We start from the raw sequence: 17159 nt of genomic DNA on the forward strand, positions 1-17159 counted from the left end.
TGGTGCACAGACGAGCTCTCTTTGTCACCCCATGCTGGGACATGAAGCCATTTCATAAGAAATGAGGCCTCAATCGAGGCAGCTGGGTGTCTGGAGGAGCCAGATTAATATCACCCTGCAGTCAGCTGCCTTGACACAATAGCCTTCAGGGAGCTACAGAGGAATACAAAGCCTTCTTGTGAATCCCAGAGACTCAGCAGCAGAGGTTAAAATTGCCGACTAATTTAGATAGCAGAGAGAGTCATTGTGCAAGGAATGCCTGGGAAAACAGCTTTGCCATCAGACTGCTTCAGGTTCAGCATGGCAGGTCCTGAACCCCCGAGACCCACTGCCAGCAAAGCAGAGCCCAAGCGTGGCAGCTGGTCAGCACTGGGAGGTAGCAGAAAACTTTGCTTGTCTTTCTTCAGGTTGATTTACTCAGCTGAATGCTGGTCCTTCCTTCCCCACATCCACCAGCCACAACCACTCTCATTCAGGAGCTGAAAGCAAGCTTAACATGATGCTTTTTTTCCCCCTTTGCCACATCTCCAGCAAACTCATGGACCCAAAGTTCAGCACCTGCCCTTTTCCTGTTGAGCAGTGACACAAAAGCAGGACAGATGTGCAGCCAGCTCTTCTTTGACTAGAAATCAAGCCATGATATTTTGAAGCATGCAAGCAAGGAGTCAGGCTCCAGGGCTAGGGTTGGTGTTGGGGAATCAGCTCAGCCCTGAAAGTCATGGGCAGTGCGTGGGCTGCATGGCAGGCTGCAGCTTAGGCAGCTTGTGCAACCAGCACAGCCTCTGCTCTGTGACCCCCCCACTGCCGCAACCCACATCTGGAGGCAAAGGCTCTCAGTGACCTCTGAAATTCAGCCCTTGTCCAGCCCACAGGTGGTGGGGATGCATGCAAGTTCTCATCTGCGCATACACACACAGAGGGGAACATGGGCAGCAGGATGCTCTGCTCCTGCTTTGAGTCTCTGTGTCAATGAAATGAAAGGAGGTTAAAAATACAGAGATTTTTAAAGTCTCCATTAGCTCTTCCTACATTTCACCCTCTGTTACAGGGCAATACCCAGACAGTCCTTCTCCATTTCCTTCTCTCTCTTTTCTTCCAGAAGGAATATTCCCTCCAGCCCAGGTGTGCCGGTGGCAGTGGGAAGCCTGTGAGTGGTGGCTCAGGTGAGTGTTGGAGCTCCTGTATTGCACGCTGCTACACAGGGGGGTTGGCAAAATGATCTGGGGGGCCCTGCACACAGCCAGCACCACCAACAGTGCTGGACAGAAACACTGGGTGAGCTTCTGCAAGCCCAGACTGACAGTGGACATGGGGCGATGGGCAGCACCCAGCTGAGAGCCTAAAGGAACCACTGGGGCACTTCAGCTCCTTCTCCCCCCACCACCTCCACAGCCTCAGGCTCCCCAGGCCAGGACAAGCCCTGGGCAGCAGAACCAGGCTGCTCAGCCCCTGCGCCTCCCCCCGTGCCCTTGCCCCTGGGACAGCGCAGTGCTGGTGCGCAGCGGGTGTTGCAACGCACTGGGAATGATCACGATAACACGAGCGGTTGCCCTGGTGCCGGGCTTTGCTGTTGCAGTGCTTGCTAAAGAGAGTGGGCGTGCGGCTTCCTCTGGGCCGATCTGATTTCTCTGGGAGCGTGGTTAAGGCACACTCAGGAGAAATCACCCTCCGTGGAGCAGGGACGCAACCTCTCGGTGCGCTCAGGCGCCTGGGCAGGCGGGGAGCTGTTTTCTTTGCAGGGGGGGGGGGAAAATCAACTAGCTTGTTCCTCACGCCTGGGAAAACATCATCCGGCAACGAAAAGCAAAAGGAGCAAGTTTTGGGGGTCCGTGGGGTCCCTGCAGGGTGGCAGGGAGGCAGCCTCCACAGGAGCCTCTGTCCTCACCCCCACCAGAGAGACAAGGCAGGAGCTTTGTGGGACCCGACCTAAAAGTTCATCAGCGGGAGTGCAGGCGGGCAGAAGCAGCAGCCCCATGTCATGGGACACGGGGCAGTACGGGGCCACCGGGCTCCCCAGGGCCACGCTGCAGAAATCAGGTAAGCCCAGGGCCCCCAAGCTGTCCCGGGGTTCCCCACATCCCCGTGTCCCCTACCTGCACTTGCTGGGCATGGGCTGCTGAGCTCCCATGGGGATGTTCTGCACCGCGTGCCTGTCTGTGCACAGGTGACTTTGGACCCTGCTTTAAGTTTGGTTTGGGATATCATGTTTCTGTAGTTCTGCAGTGGCACTTCAGAAGCTTCCCTTCCAAAACAAACCCATATCCCTCAGGGAATTCCCCAGGAGAACCCATGCTGAAGTTCGATGTTCCTGGGGAAGAATTAGGCTGGGAAGGGGGTACTTGCTAGTGTAATCCCTACGGTTCAAAGTGAAACAATTTTCTCTGCATTCCACAAAATACCTTTGAGCTACCTTAAAATATTCATTAATGATTGATGCGTGTCTCTACATAGGTTGGCAAATGCACAGAGCAAATATTTGATAATATATTAAAAGCAAGTTTGCGACATTATCAAGGACTGCTGAGCATCTGTCACTGCTTAACAAAACTAATCGAGCCGTTCCACATGCTGCTTGCAAAAGGCACAGGCAGGCTTTCCTTGGTAATTGTTAACAGAGTGGGATCCCTGCCTCAGCACCCTTGCTTATCACAGTCCAAGGTAATTAAATGAAATTATTAACCAACATGCCCAGTTCCGCCTGTCTCCAGCAAGAGAGGAGGCTGCTGCTGCCTAAACACTACGAGCATTTCCACCCTCAGCCAGCCCAAGCCCGTGCAGAAACTTCCAAGCACCAGAGGGCTCGGCTCGCCCCAGCTAGCCAGCATCCCTCTCTCGGGGTCCTTTCCTATGGGGCATCTGTGGAGTGGTTGTAGCTGGTGACAGGTGCTCAGGAGGAGTGTGTGGGACTGGGGGCACTTGTTGGACTGGGAGGAGCAGTGGCTGTATTGGTGGTGGCACTGGGTTTACTGGTGGCAGCCCCATCCCCTGCGTGGGCAAGGGCAGGGGCAGAGGCAGGATGGTGCTGTGGGGAAGCAGGGCCAGGACACATAGGGCCTTGTTGTCCCTGTTGGCATCCTCAGAATGATAAAATCTGCAGAGACCGGTGGCAGGAAGCAGGGACAGAGCGAGCACAGACACAGGAGGGCCCAACCCCTTGCTCCTCTCACAGGAGGAAGGGCCAGAAATGCTGGCACATTGCTGCTTTCCCTACAAAGCCGCTCATCACTAAGCACTGCTCTTACACCTCCATTAGGGTGGTCTTTCTCTTTCTCACCCTGCAACCCTGTGGGGTTAATTTCTGAATTTCAGTGCTGAGCTGCCCTGTGGTGAGCACCTTCTGCCCTGAGGAGCGACCCCATAGCTGGGACCCATTTCCCAGAGCAGCCACATCAAGTTACATTTGCCTCATTGCATTATAAATACCAGAATTAGGCTGGCTTAATTATTTAAAAGCATAGATTAAAAGCAGACAAAGGCTCTTTGCCTCCTTTCTGGAGCACGCGTATCATTCATCGGAGACGCAGTCGCCCAGTGACAGGCAAGGGGAGTGTGCCAGGCCCCTGGGATGAGAGGCTCCCGAGCTGCCAACCCCACAGGAACCAGGGGAGAGGAAAACCACAATGAGGATGGGGAGGATAACAAGCAGCATCTGCCAAGCTTTGGGCTTGCCGTGTTATTATTATTATTATTCTCCATCACCAGGGCCGGAAGCCGTGGCAGTCATTAATGTGATGGCAGGACTGGTGTTTTGCTCGGGGCATAACAGCAAGACGGGTTGGGTGTTTGTGCTTCTCATATTTGAGAGGCAGGCACAACCCCACCGTGTTTTTTACTTGTAAATGTGCAAGGGAAATGCTGAGCCAGCAGAAACACCAGGGTATCCCGAGAGCCTTCCTCCCTGGGGTGCTGTTAGAGCAGACAGCACATCACCAGGCCGCCTGTGAGTTTGGAAGGGGAGCCCAAGCAACTCTTGTTTTCCGATATACCACCGCTTGTCAAAGTCCCTGCTCCCAACTGCTCTGTTTGATCCGGTGTCTGCACCACACGTACGGATGCTGAGACACACGGCAGCCTGTGTCTCGCGCTGCCAGTGTGTTGCTGAGGTCCACCCCAGCAAGAATTCATCTCTCAGCTTGTAAGGCCAGGACAAGCTGCTTGAAGCCCACACGGATGAGGGCAGCTCTAGAGTCCCCCCAGTCCCAGCTATTCTGACTTCATAAAGCACTATTTATTAACATCAGGAAAGTCATGCAAGTTGGCACTGCCAAGAATTCAAGAATCCGATATGAAAGACCAGCTTCCATCGTAGTTCTTTGTAGGACTGAACATACACGACCTCTTCTGCCGTGACACTGCAGTGGGAGAGGCCACAGGGCCAAACTCCAACTCCACCTTAAACATGGAAATGTCCTGACCACTAACAGTCATTGTTTATAACTGTGTTTATAATCCTTAAAGCAAGAAGTGGATCAGGAGCTCCCAAGGGCTGCCTGAGGGGAGGAAGGGTTGGAAACCTTATCCTCAGGAGAGGAGGGCTCCGCAGAGAGCAAACAGGATGAGCCCATGGTGTGGAAACACCAGGGCAGCCATGGCCATGAAAAGGGGCTTAGATCCTGTAAAAATAAAAAATACGTGCAGACCTCAAGATCTTTGCACCCCTGAATCCAGCTAAGAAATCTTCCCCATGCTCCATTTCTGCCCACTGTGGGCTCATCCACAAAAAAAAAAAATGTATTTTTTAATGTATATTATAAATATTTATTTATTTATTTATTGAATTCTTCCCCATTTTGAAAAGTTTCTCCCAGATCAATCGTATCACAAACTATTCTGCACTGATGTACCTAACAAGATCCCAGTAACATGAAGAAACTTTTGTTTGGAGTTTTGTTTTTTAGAAAATGCTACATTTCTGTGAGAGGAGGCTTTTAAAGGAGATGAGCTGGGTGCTGGGGCAGCTGGCGGCACCGCAGGGAGCTGCTGCATCTTGTGCTTGCTCTCTGGCAGACACCACTCTGTGGCAGTTCAGAACAGAAACACCAAGTTCTTGGGAATGGCAAAAAATCTCCAGAATAGAGAAGATTTCCCACTGTTGCAGGCAGATGTGTCATGAACTCAAATTATTTTGCAGTTCCTATTATTCATGCAAATAGCTTGAAACTACATGTAGCTTTACCGATCTGTATTAAGCACGATGGTTTGCAGCCCCATTCCTTGCAGGATGTGTGTGACCAGCTTCTTTCAGCAGCCCGTCATTAATCTGAGAGTTCTTTAAAAAAAAAAAAAAAAAAATCATGAACAAATGCCAGGTACTTAGAAAACCAGAGGCTACAATTTTAAGTGATCATTTCTGCCCAGGAAACCTCAGGTCAGTGGTTCGGCAAACCCAGACCTGGGGCTGTGAGCTTAAATCCACATTTTTCCCCCATTTCATCTCTTCCACCAATTACCAGGGTTTCACGGAATTACAAGCAATAACCACATCTGGCCCTGGCTCCCATTCCCCGAATAATGCCTTCTGCCTATTTTTACGTGGATGACATTTCACGGAGGCTCACTCTCTGCCCAGAAAGGTGTTCCCATAAAATATTTTTAACAAGAGCAGTTTGGCCATTTTCTGCCACTATTGGAAAAGCTCTCCCTAGACGCTCTTGTTGGGAAATCAGTTCTCAGCAGAAATAAGTCTGCAAACACTTCAGACGGTGGAGACTCATTGACTGGAAACACTCAATTTTCTCTCCAATCTCTTCTGTATTTTCCCCCTGGGAAGGGCGGCTGGAGCTGGGCAGCCAGAGCAGCACCCTGGTTGCCAGCCCTGCCCGGCGTTGATAATCCCCTTACAACATTCCTGGGGATTATTTTCATCCCGGCGGCTGGGAGCAGCACAGACTGTGTAGCCGCAACACAGAGGGGCAGCCTCACAGAGACAAGTCATTAAATCCTAAATAAATGCTCTGTGGAGGACATCTTCGAGCCCTGATACCAAATACAGCAGCAAGGGAAACGCAGATCAGCCCCAGCAGCTTTACCAGCCCCTGGGCACGAGCATCCCTGTCCTCTGCAGGAACAGGCTCAGAGCTTTGTCCTCCCAGTGCCCCAAGCAACACACCACACTTTACACCCCTTGAGGGTATATTTAAGGTGTTATTTGCGACATTCAGGTTTTCAAAGGCATTTAATGTCTCTCCAAAACTGTTATGCTGTTTCCCAAAAGATTGAGGCCAAGCATAATCAGAAGTGGAAAGAATTTGGGCCAGAATTGCAGACTCGCAATTTTATCAAAAGTCTCCCAGGAACTGGGGGATTTATAAGGATTTCCAGGAACCTGAGCTTTGCTTTATGTCAGAGCAGACCAAGCTATTATAAAATAATTTTCCTCCAGGCAGTCCCACAACCAGGGACAGGCCAGAGAAGGGGGTGCTGGGTTTTCAGCACCTCTGAGATGCTGAGCATCTCCTGTGGGGTCTCCCAGGAGGCAGATGAAGGCTGGGAGCTCATTTCATAGCCACGGCTAGGAGAGGAGCTGCACCATGCCTGAAGTCCAGAGATGTGGCAGCAGCCCCGGCCTCATCATCCAAAAACCTGCTTTGTACATACAGAAAGTCACTTGGAAATGCAGCTTTCCTAGAAAGCCTCGGGCTTCTAGAAATGAGGAAGGGGAAAATATTTAAAAGCAAGCAAAACACTAAATTCATTGAAGCAAACACAGCTACTTTTTAAAAGCCACAGTCCAAAGCAGATCTATTTGAAAGGTCACACTGTCTTTCCGAGTACAGCAGAGGGTGTCAAAAATGCACATGCTTTTTTGTTGTTGTTGTTTATATCTTGCCAAGAACAATATAAAAATGTCTAACACCTATCGCCGATTTATGGTGGTGGCCCAGGAGGTGCCAGAGCTGAGGCTTGTTCATTGATCTACGGCCGAATCATGCAAAAACAGACATCCTGCTGTAAATCCACCGCAGAGACCTGGTTTGATTTACACCTCCAGCACTATAAATAATGACAAAACACAGTCTGATAGCAGTCTGTCTCCCCATACACGGGTATGAATTACATCAGGTCTCAATGATAGATCTACTGCAGGAGGAGCATTCTGCCCAGGATCCCTTTTTGCTTGCAGAAAGGATGTCCTGTCCTTACTCCCTGCATAACCCCAAGCTGTGCTTCAGGTTGCAATGTTTTGGTTTGTTTTTGTTTTTATGTTTTAATGGTCAATGCAAATACAGACATTCCTTAAATTTTTCCACACTAAGGTCTTATGGTGACTTAAAGTGCAGTTCCTGGAGGGAGGTTCGTGGCTCCTTCCAGCAACCTCAGCACACAGCAGCATGAGACAAATCATTGTGTGGGCGCCTACATGCCCCTGGGCACATCCAGCACAGCGACAACCAACCTAAAAGCTTCCTGTGGTGTCCTGGCCCCCGCAGCATTGTTCTGCTCAGGCAAATTACACTCCTTGCAAGGACTTCTGCATGCTCATTTATCAGCCACCTGGGCAGAAACACTTCCAGCCTACCTCAGTGCCTCCCACTCCTTCCTTCCCAACATCTCCAGTTGCACCAGTTTCAGAGAAAATCCCTCCATCTACCTCTGGTAAATAGGTTGATTTTTTTTTTCACTGCTGCCTTTCACAAACCTTAGCCATGCAGCACATGTAAATAGCCACGTTCTCCAATTCAAGACCTCCAGGCTCACCATGGCACTGCCCCAAAATTCTGCAAAACCAGGCAGGCCCCATGGCAGGGGGGTCCCTGATGATCCTGGGGGCAATTCCAGATTAAAACCCTGTTGTGCAGACAGCTGACCAACAGTGGTGCTCCTATAAAAAACCCTTGGTATTCTTTGAAATTTACTTGTTTTGTTAGAAGAATAAAGCCACCACTTTGTCACTGGAAATGGAAGCTCATCTTTTTCATTCACACCAAAACAAACCTTTGCTTTTGTACCTTCCTTTCTTGTCCTTTGTCCGCCTCCTTTCCTATGGAAAAGAAGACCCCCCTAAAGGGAAGAATTAGGAGAACAAGCCGCAGTAATTTTACCCCGGTTAAAAACCCCGTGTGCTTTCCACTGTTCAAAAACCGTCTTTCATGTAACAAAAGTCAGCCATCAGATGGTGCTGCCTTAACCTCTGGCTGCTCTGCAGCTCTGCATCTCTCCAGCCCGCGCACCAGCCGCAGCAGGGTGAGATCCAGCCTGGTGCTTCCATCAGTCAGCAAAACTCTGCTCCTTCCCTGCTGCCAGCAGCCGCGTGTGATCCTATGGGAACATAACCCGGTACAAGAAATCACTGGTCCCAGCTTCCAAGCATCCTTTGAATACATACCGAACTATTCACCCCAATTACACTCATGTAATGGGCTCTGATCTGTTTTCCTTTGTTCCCAAAGCAGCAGGGCACTGGCCACATTAACATTCAATGAAAAGTTGTTTGATATTGAATCATTTCTTCAGCAGTATTATTTCTTACACAATTCTGTTTGATTGCAATCCACTTTACATTTGCTGAGTACTTACTGACTGTGAAAGAATGGCATAGCCTGCTTTCTCGTGCTTTTTTTTATTATTGATTTCTTTTTTAAAAGGGTTTTATTCATTTTGTACATGAGACTGTGATAAGAGAGAGAGACCATATTACTGAACAAAAGCTGTTTTCCTTGCTGCTCCATCAATCCATATAGCCTCTCACTAGGTACCCCAAAATACTGTAATAATGAAACACTTGGAGCTGTGGAGCTGCCTACACCCTTTTTCTGGGACTTTTTGTTCTTACTGGTAAACTTTCAAATTGCTCAAGTGAATAGTCAGGAATTAATTGCTTTTCCTGGGCCCCTGATTAGACCATGCACTGAAATAATTGCAGTCAGCCCTGCACTTAAAGCACAGCCCGCTGCATGTATCCCGTCTTACAATGTGCTTTGCGCTCCCTTTGTATAGTTGTGTGGGTTCTTTTTTTTTGTAAAGGAGAAGTGTAGAGAACTTGGAAAATACCAGCAGTGAGAATACCCTGTGGGTTGCCTGAAATCCAAGCTGCCACCACTTAGAAAATTGCAGGCCCTTGTTCTCACATCCAGAACACACAAATTGTTACTGCACGTGTGAGCTATGCTTTCCTTGGCATTGGGCTGGGTCCTGGCTTCTAGGTCAGCAGGGTGTCACCAAAATTTGATGTTGGTGCTTCCTTGGACCCCCCAAATCCTGCAGCTTCCCCCCCTGCAGGAGCAGAGCCCAGCACAGCCCACAGTATGGCTGCTCCCAGCCTCAGTTGGGCTGATCTTGTGTTAATTAGTCCTTGGCACTCAATGCTGCAGCCACCGAAGCAAGTGGCTGGCAAGTCATTTAGAAGTGATCTAATTAATACGTGTCTCTCCAACAACGCAAAGGGAATATTATACATATATATATATATTCCCAGCAAAGGGAATATTTTTTAAACCTTTGCAAAATGCCCCAGCACAGCCACCTGCCCAGGGAGGAGAGCACCGGAGGGCTCCCACACCCCTCGGATGCCACCTCTCCTGCCACCTCTCTCTCTTGTCTTCCAGCCTCGATGTACACAGAAATCCAGCGGGAGCATCCCGACAGCAGGAATATCCTGACTCACCCAGACTACATAGATGGAAACCCGGACCTGATCAAACCTAAAAAGCTCCTCAACCCCGTCAAAGCTTCAAAGAGTCACCAGGAGCTGCACAGAGAGCTGCTGATGAACCACAAGAGGTAAGAGGAGGTCACAGCCTGCGGTGCTGAGCCCTGGTACAAGTGCCAGCGACGGCCTGCATGCAGGAGGGGCAGGATAAGCCTGCATGTGAACATGGTGTAAAACCTGACGTAACCCTTTTTGCTGATGTGGCAGCTTATTTTTAAACAAAAACAGAGCTAAAGGCCCCTGCTCTGCCATCTCCACCTCTCCAAAGCTCTTGCCAAGCCCACCCCAATGTGCAGCCCTCCTCTACATTCTACCCAGAGGCAGTGAGAGGTGCAGGCTGGATGCAGCTACTGGAGCTGTGTGAGGGCATTGCTGTGAGATTACTTGTATGTGGAAAAGGCTAATCACTGCTTCCCTATAAATCAAGAGGCGCCTAGGGCAGAGATACAGCTAGTATTCACATCCCTTATTCCCCACCCCATCACCCCAGTTTAAGTCTTTGGGGGTATGGATACAACGTCAGGATAATGACACCAGGGTCTGAGAACCTACCTCCACATCAGCCCCTTGTGGAAAGTGTCTGAACCCAAGTGCAACAAAAGCATGCTCAGTTCAGAGCCTGTCTAGCACAGCAAGAAATCTGCTGGCTTTATACTAAAATGATCTGAACACCATGAAATATTCTGACATGATCACACTTTGACTCCCTAATTAAAAGGAGCAGAGCCTCTGTTCGAAATGACTGCTCTCATCACGAGAACCAGACACATGCGTTAATTGGGCAAACAATCACGCCTGCCAGTAGGGTGCATTACCCAGTTCTGGCACTGCCTGGGCTCAGCTTGGATTTGACTTTCACAGAAGCAGAAAAATTACAGGGACCGTGCCCAGGCCATTCTCCAGCATCAAGGCAGAGCCAACTAAACCAGCCAGGTATTTTTAAAACCCTGTCTTGACAGTGACCATATCCCACCTAGTGATGCTGCCCAGTTAAAGGTTCACCCAGCATCCTTAGCCTGGATCTCCCAGAACATTATTCCAGTTTAACCCCCACGGAACAAAGCACTAAGATGTTCCTGCAGTGAGGGCAGCAGAAATGAACAGCAGCAGATGTGGGGCACCGGGCTAAACCTCAAACTGGCAAATGCCAAGTGGCATCAGCACTTTGGCCTTGAGCCCTGTGCCTGTCACCATAGCGTACCCACACATGCCATCAGGAGCTGGCAGGAGCCCCACCACGGCCAACCTGTGTCCCCGGCCCCTGTCCTTTGGTGCTGCATGGCTCAGGGACAGGCGCTGCCTGAGGCAGCAGTTCAAGCCTGCTACAGCTCTGGCCTCCCAAATGATTTTCAGCGAATGTGTGGAGCAAATCCCACAGCAAACAACAATCCATCTGGGCTGGTTTCTTCTTGTTGGGATTTTTAATAAAATATGTTTAACCAAAGATTTTTATTTTATTTTTTGTTTAAAAGCAGGAAGAGATCAAGCCTTTACTCATCCAGCATAGAGCATGGTAAAAGTCAGATCAGTTTAAAGTCTCTCTTGGTGAGTCCGGCTCCCAGGACGATTGATGCTGGCAGCACTGGTGCAGGTTCACAGCAGCCAGAGAGCTGTCACTGGTCTGCCAGAGGGATGGAAGAGTAGCATCGATAAATGTCCTTAAGTCACCAGCAAATCCAACAGCTATGCTCTCTGCTGCATGGTCCTGTGGAGGGCAGGAGAGGAGAGAGAAGGATCAGTGCTTGCTCCCATTTCTGCTTTGCTTTTTCCCCTTAGGCAGAAACAGGAAGCAACCCACAGCAGTGGCTTCTGCAACAAAACCCTTACCTTAGTCAACACCTCTGGGTACTAACAACACAGGCTGATTAAACCAAAGAGCAGTAATAAATCCAAAGACAACATTGCAAACTCTGTGCCTCCAGCAACCCAAGGCAGGCCTCCAGCCTTGAAAAAGCCATCTCTGCCGCAGGAACCCCAGGCATCCCCATGTTACAACACCTCTCCTGTGACTTTTTTTTTAGGACCTGAAATATTCTCAGCCTCCTGATTTTAACAAGCGTTAAACCCAGACCAGGAAAGTGGTCAGGGTCTGGTCCTTCCCCACGCAACAGCTACAATGTCTTCAACTCCTCTTTAAAACATTACTTCAGCCAACTACATCTACTTCTGTATTTTCTTGCAAAATTACTTATGTTGCACTTGCCATTGCGGAAGATAACCTGTTTAAAAGCAACCTTGATCTCTTAATAATCTGTTCTGCAACACAAAAAACATGCAGTTGCAATGGAGTCTGCCCGGAAGCCAGCAAAGCTTTGACTACCTGCATTGCCACGTCCATGCTGCTTTTAGGGGGCAGAAGCTAGTAGAAAATTGGTCGGGGTGAGATGTAGGAGACAAACCTTAGTGCTTAAATTCAGGCATGGCAACATTCGAAGAGTTAAGTTTCTGAAATTTGTTTGGAGTTCTCCTTTCAGCTCTTTGCCAGGTATTTAAGCCTTGCCTGTGTCCTTGCCATAGCTCATTTCCAGTGATTCCACCACCAATGCAGCTTTGCTTGGGATGTGTTGGGTGATGAAGGGGAGCCAGGTACCCACCTCAGGAGAGGACTTCTCCTTCTGGCCTCTCGGCCACGTGAACAGGGATCGTCCAGCAATCAGCTCAACCCTCAGCTCTGAAGCAAACCTGGGATGCGAGCTGCCAGGACAATTACTGCAGTTCAATGACTACCCCTGCTGGTGGAAAAAAAAATCTTCATTATTTAAAATTCTTTCAGTGCGGCTGAAGCCGTCACCGACATAAATAATGCTAAAACCAGCACAAGCCAAAGGAACAGCAATTTCCATTCCTGCACGGAAAGCTGTGGCACCTTGGTGTCAGGAGCGAGAAGGGTTTGGGGCTGCCAGGAGGGCAGGGTCACACTCAGTGCAGCAGCTCCAGCCCTGATTTATCTGTTTTTGATCCACAGAGGCTTGGGTGTGGAGAGCAAGCCAGAGCTGCAGCGGGTGCTTGAGCACCGACGGCGAAACCAGCTCTTCAGACAGAAGAAGGAAGAGGAAGAGGCAAAGAAATTGCAATCACCCTTTGAAAAGGAGCTGCTAAAGAGGCACCAGAGGCTGGATCAGGTAGAACCAAGTTGTCAGTCATCCCCAGGTTATCCTAACCACCCCATGAGATGGCTTGGCTACGGCTCAATTCAAGGAATAGTGCTGACACTCCTCCATAAAACAAAAGCCAGGGTGCATCCCTCTGCCATCCTATGCAGCTGCACTGCCTCGTCCTCACAATCAGACCCGCCTAGCTCATGTCACCTCCATGTGTCCCTGGCCCTGCGTCTCCTCCAGGTCCCATGGGGTGTCCTCTGTTGCTCTCTGTGCTTGTCCACCACTGAAATAGCTGCAAGCAGCCAGTCAGCTTGCTGCCTCTGAAAATAAATTCATTCCCTGTCCTACTTGTCAGTATTTGCACTAAAGATGGATGTCAATGGTTTATTTAATTAATGGCACAACAGCTCCCTTTTAATCATATCAGCCAAGCCAAGACCACCAGAAAATCAAAGCCTGACCCTCTCAGAGAAGAATCAGGAATACGAAACAAGGCAGTTTAGGGGCAGAGCCATAAAGGCTTTGCACATCGAAGTGAGGCAGCACAATGAGTTACTCCCCTTTAGATGATACCTAAAGCTGAGAACGTTCCCCAGGCTCACAGGCCTCCTGTACCCGGAGGGACTGAAACCTCTTCCTCCCTCTGCCATGACAGCTCTACAGAGAGGCAATCCCTGCTTACGTGCTGGAGAGGTTCCTCCCTGGAGGGAAAAATAGATGCTCCAGTGGGCCAGAAAAAGAAGCTATGGGTGAATGTGGCTCTTAATGGTTTGGAAAAAGAGAGCACTGACATGTGCACTTACACAGTTATTCAATTCTGGGCAATAATATCTGGACACCCAGCAATAATGAACTCAGACTTTTAATGTAGCTAATGCACTTCTGTCCTGTAGCAGACACAGATAACAGTGACTCCTCTTTATTACAGCTGGAGAAAGAGCAGGAGAAGGAGGAAGACCATGCACCAGAATTCATTAAAGTAAAAGAAAACCTGAGAAGAACATCAACAGTGACTGGAGAAGAGAAAGCAGCATAGCTTCTGCCAAAACTCACTGGAGATCCTACCAAGGCTGACATCTCTGTACATGGTGGACATTCAAAGCCGCATCTTTGGGGCTACTTACAGTTATTAACACTTGCTCCAGTAGAAGGCACAAAAAGGTTTTCTCATCCCAGGAAGGTCTTATGGTGGAAAAGGTGCAGCATGCACTGAAGAAGTACTCAGGCAAGGAGATGCAGAGAGAAGCAATGCCCCTTTCCTCCCAGACTGTGGGTGCACACTAACTTCCAGCTAACTCTTGGTTAACCCTTGAGGCACAGTGACCATGCAAGGAGGGATGGGCATTCCCACAGGTTTGGGGGACCCCACATCTCCCCAGAGGTGGGCTCACCAAGCTGGGGACATTAGGAGGGCAGCTGCAACTCTGGGAACCCTGTGTGTTAGCGCAAGGGACAATCTGTGCGTCACTGAGAACAGCCCAGGTGACTGTAAGGGCTTTCCCAAGAGTTACTGGCATCATGCCACTACATGAGTCCAGCCTTGCTGAGGCTGTGTGTCCCAGCAGCATGGCTCTGCCATTAAACAATGAAAAAAATCAACCCCTGTGTGCCCACACCAGCTCAGCAACGGCCAGTGAGGTTCAACTGTTTTCATGAGCACCTTTAAGCTGCATTTCAAACCTGCTTGTGAACAGCTATTTAGCTATTTATCCAGTTCTGTGCTCAGGCAGAAGATATATTGGGCTATCCCATGAAATGCCTGAGTGAGAGGAAAATGCTTCATGCACAAAGTACAAGCCGGGAGCTTTCAGCATGGGTGTCAGTGGAAGCATGCGGTGACCAGGCAGCAGAGCCAGCAGCAACAAACTGCTTCTTGCCTCTCTGCACAAAGATGCTGCTGCAAAGCCACTTGTCAGTGCTTCTTATCCCTTCTTCCAGAGGTCAGTGCTGCCTCACACTGCAAGGCTAAAAATCTTCTTGCTGCTGGTAGAGCAAAGCTGAAGTAGATGGTGCCTTTGCACCACGTATGGACAGAGGCCACCACATTTATGGGGCACCTGTGCCCTGAGGTGTCCACATATAGAGCTACAATTGCTCCTTCAGGTAGATCTCAGCTTCTTGGTTCTCACACAGCCCTGCTACAAAGCCTGAACAGCATAACTCACCGACTGCCTTCCAACACTGGTTCTTGAATGGCAAGAGTCAATGGCTGTAGTCAGCTGGGAAGGTGATACCTGATTAACACTATCTACCATCCACATCTGCAGTGGATCCATACGTAAATTAAGGAGAGGGGGTGTTTATTAAGGAGAGGGGGTGTTTAATAAGGAGAGGGGGTGTTTAATAAGAAGTTACTAATCCATTCCCTAGTCTCTCTGGTCCAGCAGGGCGTTTCATTTCAGAGGATTGTTGCTCAACCTGGCAACTTGAGTAAAACATCTGAGCCACATCATGCGTCAAGAGAAGCGATACAGATACAAGACTTCTGGACAGCCTTGCATTATAAAAAAACCCTTAACCCAGTTCCAGCCCTCAAGAGCCCCACCTCACAGCACGGGCCCTCGCTCAACATGCTTATTCTAAACAGGTTTTTATTTCAGAAATCCAGTGCATATGGTTCCTATGGGTCAAACAAGATCTGAAAGGATTTGTTTTGTCTTTTCCCACTGTAAAGTTTTTCACATAGTCTATGATAAAAACAGTGAGGGAGAAGCAGCATTGAGCATTTTTTCAGGGGGGGGAAAAAGCCAGATTTCTCACAGATAAAATTGTGTTGCTTAGGATGCTTGTACACAGCTGTAGAAAATGCTTTACAATATTCCATCCATAACATCAGTTTAAATAACAAACTGAGTTGTTGTTTTGTGAGAGGTTATGGCACAGATCAAGTAACCTTGATCAAAGAGCTCCAAAAAATTAAGCAAATTAATTTGTAATTTTGCCACTGATGGAAATGCGCTCCAGAAGAGACAATCTGTCACTCCATATGCACCGGCAAAAACAGTGCTATCGGCTCATCCCGTCTGCAACAGGGGCACTTATGCAAGTCCTTGGTTGGGAAGCCTGGACAAACTGAGTGCTCAGAGTAGGTTGGAATTATTTTGCCATGGTCTTCTTGAATACAAGGATATTATCTGAAAAACTCAAGGTGTCTTCCTTTAACTCAGTGTTCACCAAGCATGGAGAGGGGCCGCATACCTTTGCAGTCTGGCACTGCTGAGAGGGAGTTGGTTGTCCAGAAGTGAAAGGGAGGGCCAAATCATACTGTCCTAGCTGAGAATAAGCTAACAGCACCAAAAGAGATCCTTCCAGCTGTGGAGTCAACGGAAAGCCCTGACACGGGGAGGGCAGGGCAGCCCATGCGCTGGACCCAAGCTCCATATACAATGCATCGCCCCATGCTTGAGCCCCCCTGTGACAAGGCTTCAGAAGTGATGTTTTAGTTGGATTAAAACCCACGGCGCACTCAAACAGAGCTCTTCATGCCTGGACGAACCTCCCTCACACACTTGTTCATCACAACACAATCAACGCAGAGGTGGCACTGTCTGGGCACCAAGGGAGCATTGGACTCCAACAATCCCAGTAGAATGTAAAATACACCAGTGTGGATATGGTCAGGATGAGATCCTGAGATGTCTTCGTATGTTGTTTCCTCCTAAACAAATTCCTGTGTTTCAGGTCTAATGCTCTACACCCTAGAACGCATTCCTGAATAGACATGATGTATCCAGAAGGCACAGATAATAAGAGTATTGAGGGAAGATATATATTTTTTTGCACTATGTTTCCTATGTGGTATATAGTTTATATTGTGTTGGTGTTTATGCACTTATATACATTTGTGTATATACTACATTTGTGTATCTACTACATTAACTGTCACTGCTCTGTTTAATGTGGACACTTCTGAAGAAACAAACTAAACTGGTTGTATTTTTTGCTCTTTTCCACAAGGAACTGAAAAGGCTCCAAGGATGCAAGCAGACAACAGCCAAATAAACTGATTGAACATAAAAACCACTTAAGTCTGACAGTGACTCGTTCATCAGCGCTGTGTTAACTTACTCATCAACAAGCTGTTTCCATCTGTACCCAACACTGCATTCGTTGCTTAGCCCTAAACTTCATCTCAATCTGCTGAAAGCCTTAGGGCACAAAAATGCAGGATCTGGCTTTGTGTGGAAGCTCTCTTACCAAAAACTTCCCATGTGTTTAATTTCGAACTGGCCAAACACGCCCTCCTGCCTGGCAGGGTACAACTCAATGCCAAGGAGACACGTTGCCCTTGGCTTTAATTTAAAAACTCAGTTTTGGACTGAAAAATAATCCTGATGCTACCAAGCTCACCTTGTTATTTGATAAACGTTTTACAGCAGTTCTAGCAACAACCACAACCCACATCTAAC

At 48.7% G+C, this 17159-nt stretch overlaps 1 protein-coding gene across 1 annotated transcript; it reads left to right on the forward strand.

The window, feature by feature from the left end:
• The first annotated feature begins 1702 nt into the window (after nt 1–1702).
• Nucleotides 1703–16757, forward strand: FAM107A (family with sequence similarity 107 member A). Its single transcript, XM_082767952.1, has 4 exons — nt 1703–2037; nt 9546–9720; nt 12615–12771; nt 13679–16757. Exons 1-4 carry the CDS (start codon nt 1974–1976, stop codon nt 13784–13786), a joined length of 504 nt encoding a protein of 167 aa, XP_082624078.1. The 5' UTR covers nt 1703–1973; the 3' UTR covers nt 13787–16757.
• The last annotated feature ends 402 nt before the right edge of the window (nt 16758–17159 follow it).

This window comes from Aythya marila, assembly GCF_965140915.1.
Source record: "Aythya marila genome assembly, chromosome: 10".
Taxonomy (NCBI): Eukaryota; Metazoa; Chordata; class Aves; order Anseriformes; family Anatidae; genus Aythya; species Aythya marila.

What these genes read in the sequence shown, in the direction of transcription:
- FAM107A (XM_082767952.1), top strand. Translation starts at nt 1,974, where the DNA reads ATGTCATGGGACACGGGGCAGTACGGGGCCACCGGGCTCCCCAGGGCC. An exon ending in CTGCTGATGAACCACAAGAG is followed by an intron (nt 9,721 to 12,614) that starts GTAAGAGGAGGT and finishes TTTGATCCACAG; the next exon opens with AGGCTTGGGTGTGGAGAGCA. An exon ending in GGCACCAGAGGCTGGATCAG is followed by an intron (nt 12,772 to 13,678) that starts GTAGAACCAAGT and finishes TCTTTATTACAG; the next exon opens with CTGGAGAAAGAGCAGGAGAA.